The sequence below is a fragment of the Mobula hypostoma genome, chromosome 19, assembly GCF_963921235.1.
Source record: "Mobula hypostoma chromosome 19, sMobHyp1.1, whole genome shotgun sequence".
Lineage (NCBI taxonomy): Eukaryota > Metazoa > Chordata > Chondrichthyes > Myliobatiformes > Myliobatidae > Mobula > Mobula hypostoma.
The window spans coordinates 63,342,916-63,348,078 of NC_086115.1; the positions used below are offsets into that span (position 1 = coordinate 63,342,916).

A 5,163-nucleotide genomic window follows, 5' to 3' on the forward strand; every position below is an offset into this window, starting at 1 on the left:
GCACTCAGAAATATTCAGACACTTATGAAAGCATTTAGAAACCAAGAAACTAAATACATAATTTTAAAAATTCTAAAACTTAAATAAGTATTATAAAAACTTGCCACATCCAACCAATGTATGGATACTGCACCCGTGGAGATGGCTGATGGCATGCACTCATAGTTTCTTTGGTTGGCTAATATATAGAACATGTGAATAATATGAAATAAAATCCCCTTCCTTTTGGCTTGTTATATTTGGAAAAAAAAACTGCTTTTCTTCAAACTCGGGTGTAAATATATTTTGTTACACATTGAAAAAATGAATGGTTATCTTTAACTGGGTGCTGTCGTTTGGAATTGTAGATACAGGGTTTTCTGGTGAAGTGTATAAAAGATACAAATATAGATGCAATTAAATAACTTTACAAAAATCCCAACATATTTTCAGTAGTATGTTTATTGGGGGCAGTATTAAAGTTCGAGGCACCTAACTTTCCATTCTGCTGAGGTTGTGGTTGAGATGGGGGTAGGAGCAGGGTGGATGGGATAGGGAATTGGGAAGGAGTGGGGGTTTACTGGGGAGCACCGAGATCTACTTATTAAACAAAATCAAAATGAAAATCCCTCAAATCAATTAGCATTATTTTCTCAGTTTTCACTAACAGCTTTTAATTATGTAAAAGTTACTACTTGGGTAAATTGAGCTATGTCACATTCTATCAAAATTTAACCTCCCCCTCCCCCAACTCTTCTGCAGAGAAAACAAGCTGGATGTTTCACTATATAACACATACATAAATATTAATTAGTCATGTCGTGGTACTATACATTACAGTTTCATTAAAGATGAGAGAGTCGGTGCAGTTCTTGCACTTCTTTGCACTTCAGAGGTTCAGAGCAATTATTTTTTTAAATTACAAATATTCATAAAGAAATAAAACAAAAACTCCGCTTTTCTTTCAATAAATACGAAAGCACACCACACAATTAGCTATATGATACATGTTTGGCAAAGGAACATCTACATAACAAACAAGGGAGAACATAAAAAGGATGAGAGCTTTTGACATGGTCCTAAAAGAGATTTTATATCCACTTCCCCAGTGAACTGAGCATTCGGCTACAGTTCATGACACCGAGAATTCATTCATGAAAAAGTATGTCATCAAGCAGGGAAAATCCTAAACTGATCTGCCTGTTGATTACTGACACCATAGTCACATGAAAAGTCAAATTCACAAGATAGAGTAATGATTGCATTATAGCACAGAAGCAAAAAGTAAAAAAAAATTAAATTTGTTTATCACAATTATGAGAAAAATGAATTAAAGTCATGAAATAGATTCGGCTTCATTAATGGTTTGCTCGTTTGATTCCTCAGTAAGTGATTGCACATCTGTCTGACTGTCAATGTCAATTTCGTCTGCTGTTAGGGATAAGATGTCATCTGTGAGCTTTGTGACCTTTTTTGCTGGCTGTTCAGAAGAAGGTGCAAAGTCGCTGAATTCTAAATCATCCATCCCTGCTTTGTAGTGGATTGTGAGCAGCGTAAGAGCTTGTAGACGTTCAACTGACTTTGCAATGGCAGCAGACAGATGACACTTCTTTTTAGGGTCTGTGCAATCCTTCTCTTCTTTCTGCAGAGCATAATTCTGTTCCAGTTCCAGCTCAATTTCATTCTGTAGCTTTTCTGACATCAAGTACAGTTTCTGAAATCGTTCGTCGGCTGGCAATCCTCGGTACAGGTCTCGGCCAATCTCCTTTACTGCAATCAATACACTATCGTCGAGACCTCCATCTTTCTTCACTGACAACTTGCCACCAGTGGAAGAGACTATCTGCTTGGAAGGACTGTTGGCACTGTATGTCTCGGTGTCACTGCTTTCATTGTCTGATGTGTTCGGAGTTTGCTTGGGCGATGGCTCCACTAAGTCAACCCCAGGATCCGCCAGACGAGCTCTTGGTCCTGGTCTCAGGTTCAGCAGGCGTGAGCTAGTATTGATGATATGCCGTGTTAACCCAGTGGACCTGTTGAAGGACGACTTTGTTTCCAAATCAACCCTCCTCTCTGTGGTAATAGGAAAGAGTGCTTCCGCCAGACATTTATCCTGACACTTTTTATGGCAGATGTAAGCACATTTCATGCACTGAGAAGCAGCTTTGGTCCACACTTTTTTCTTACAGTAATCACACCAGGTTGGATTCTGAAACTGAGTGTCTTGGAAATTGTGCTTACTGTCCATGCACCGACGAGTAGTTTTCTCCTTATTGGCAACAGGAATTTCCTCCTGTGAATTATCTTCCTTTTCCTTTTCCGTTTGAACACTAGAGCTTTCTGTATCACCCTCTTTTAGGTAGGTAAAATTTAGTGTAATGTCACCATAGCAGAGTTTCTCATTGAATCCCTTGTGAGTGCTCAGGTTTCGTAATGCAGTCCTACTAACAGCAGCCTTTGGCTCAGGAGCATTGAGCCGGAAGGTTGCTTGGAACTCCATTGATGCCGTACAAAGGCATTCCATGGCTATCTCTTCAAGTTTAATGCTCGCGTGGCCTAAACAAATAAGTTCACCTGCTTTAAAAGGTTCTTTGCACCACACTGCAACGTTAATGTATCGGTGGCATCCTTCAACATCAAATACGCATGTTGCCTTGTTCCACTTCCCAAATCTCTTACGGTAGAGTATCTCCGATGACTCCCAGATTTGGTTGCCTTCTGCTCCGTCACGAACGCCGCAGGTGGCTTCTGGGAGCTTCTCCCTGGAATCCTGTTTACTAGCTGTGGACTTGGTCATAGATGCTTCTTCCACCTGATCTATACTTTTGCTGACACTTTTCTCAGCACTTTTGTCTGCGCTGTTGGTGGACGCCATCAGCTTGTCGGGTTTCTCGGTAGCTATGTCTGCAGGTTCAGGCGGGCTCTGGGCTTCAGTAGGAGCTGAAGTTAGCTTTATCTGTGGCCTTGGAGGCACTGGAGGCTTGTATGTGGATGCTACTGGTGGCTTGCTCAGCTGCTGTGTCCCATCAGGGACATCTAAGCACTTTGGCTGGGCAAACTTAACTGTATCTTTTTGCTGTGACTTCAGAGGATTCGGGTAATTCCCCAAATTCAATTTGCGATTGAGAATGGGAGATATAGTACCTAGTGGCTTGCTGGCAAGGGTAGCCACTGAACGCTTTGGACTTTGAGGTGCACAATCCTCCTTTATGATTGTGGGCAGTGGTTTGATTTCAGAACACATTAATTCTTCAAATTCAGAATCTATGTCTTTACCATCGACATTGTCTAAAATGCTATCGTCATCAAATGCATGCTGCCCAAACTGTGTACCAAAGCCTGGGTCTTCAAGATGGCTATAGTTCTCCTGGATCGAGCTACACTGTTGATTCTGATGTCCACCTACAGGTCTCTCGTAATACACCAATACTTTTTCGCCAGCTTGCTTGATAAGCTTCAAAACGTGTACAGATGACGTCACCTTGGTTCCTGTAAACAGATATTAGAGAAAGAGGTGCATGAGTACATTAGTATTACAGGTGATCACCCCACCCCCCAACTCTTCGTATCATAACTGTTTGGGTTACGGAGAAAGATTCCTCTACAAATCATAGATCACTGCCAAAAAAATTGAGATGCAGAATAAAGTTTGCTCTCATGGAATTTATTTTAGAAAAAAAGTAAAGAAACATTATCTTTCTTCTTCTCAACTCTCATTTCTTGACACAGACAACACAACTTCTCTTTAGGGAAAATAGCGATATTTTCTACAAACCCAATTCTACTCTCCTGTAATGTCGGGGATCATCTGTATTTTACTAAACTATGTTTCTGCCTCATTTAAGTACTTATTTAGTTATTTATTGAGATTCGCACAGCATAGGCCCTTCCGGCCTTTCGAGCTGCTCTGCCCAGCAATTCCCTGATTTAATCCCTATTTACAAAGCCCAATTAACCCACCAACCGGTACGACTTTGGACTGTGGGAGGAAACCAGATCGCCTGGAGAAAACCCATGCTGTCATGGGAGAACATACAAACTCCTTACAGGCAGCGGCGTGAATTCTACCCATCAACTGAGCTGTAAAGTGTGCTAACCACTACACCACCTTGTAGAACTAATATGTGTAAGATATGTAAACTGTTCTATTTCAGCTTCATCCGACACTTTATTCAGCCTTTTTTTAAACCATGAACTCCCAAGTTCATTTTTCTATAAACCAACTTTCTTTCTCCACCCCTACAGTGATGTATGAAGTTGATCCTTGATCCTTGACAGAGCTGCTGTGGTTAAAAAGAATAGAATGGGAGAGGATGGCATTGCCTTCTGAAGCATTGTATGGAGGAGGAGCAACAATAATTTAACTCTGGGACAAGAGGGAGGGGCAGGAAATGTACACTGGGATGTTCTGAGAAAACGTACAATTCAGGAAAATATATCTAGAATACAGCCAATAACTTCTCAGAGATTCAGCTCTCTAAACCATGCCATGTACAGCACAATTTCTGAACTCCATGCATTCTGAGAACAGTTCTTTTGCACCTTAGTCACCTCTGATGGCAAAAACTCAAAAGCACCACAGTCCAAATTTCTGTGTAAGGTTAACATTATTTTTTAAAAAGATATGCAGATATTTTCCATTCGTCACTCTAAAGATGTTCTACTGTAACGTAAAGAGAAAAAACATGGGAAAATGAAATTCAGAGCCCAATATCTGAACTGAGACTGTGCTTTCTGGGGGTTCTGTGGTAAAAGATCTTTAAAGTGTTCCAGGACGTGGCAATGACCTTCCACAATCATCCCAGAACCAAAATCTCAACAAAACCAAAAGAGATCATCTAGTTATTATTTTAAAAAATCCTGTGTTCAGGCCTCCATTACACGGACCTCTGCTGTGTCCTAGCAGTCAAAGTCGATACACAAGCAGGGCAGCACAATACGAAGAGCAAACTGTTGGCCATGTAACAGGCCCCCCCTCTCCAAGCAGCTGATGAATCCAAAGGAACTGCAGAGACCGTTGCAGTTTGGCACCACTGGCATCGCAGGAGTTGCCAGCCAGCGTTAAACTCAATGCAGGACTGCCTTAGGGACTCCAGCTCGGGACTTACCCTCAAAGTTTACTCCCAAAGTCTCTCTCATGAGTGGGTATAACCGCAAGGCAGCAGAGGTTTACGTCTAAGTTTC

General features: G+C 41.3%; 1 protein-coding gene across 1 annotated transcript in view; it reads right to left on the minus strand.

Annotated features, from left to right (window-relative positions):
- Positions 1-439: 439 nt before the first annotated feature.
- Positions 440-5,163, minus strand: part of pdzd8 (PDZ domain containing 8) — a 258,403-nt gene continuing 253,679 nt past the window's right edge. Inside the window, exon 5 of the mRNA XM_063072050.1 lies at positions 440-3,468. Coding sequence (XP_062928120.1) covers positions 1,316-3,468 — 2,153 coding nt within the window. The 3' untranslated portion in view covers positions 440-1,315. The remainder of the gene's footprint in view (positions 3,469-5,163) is intronic.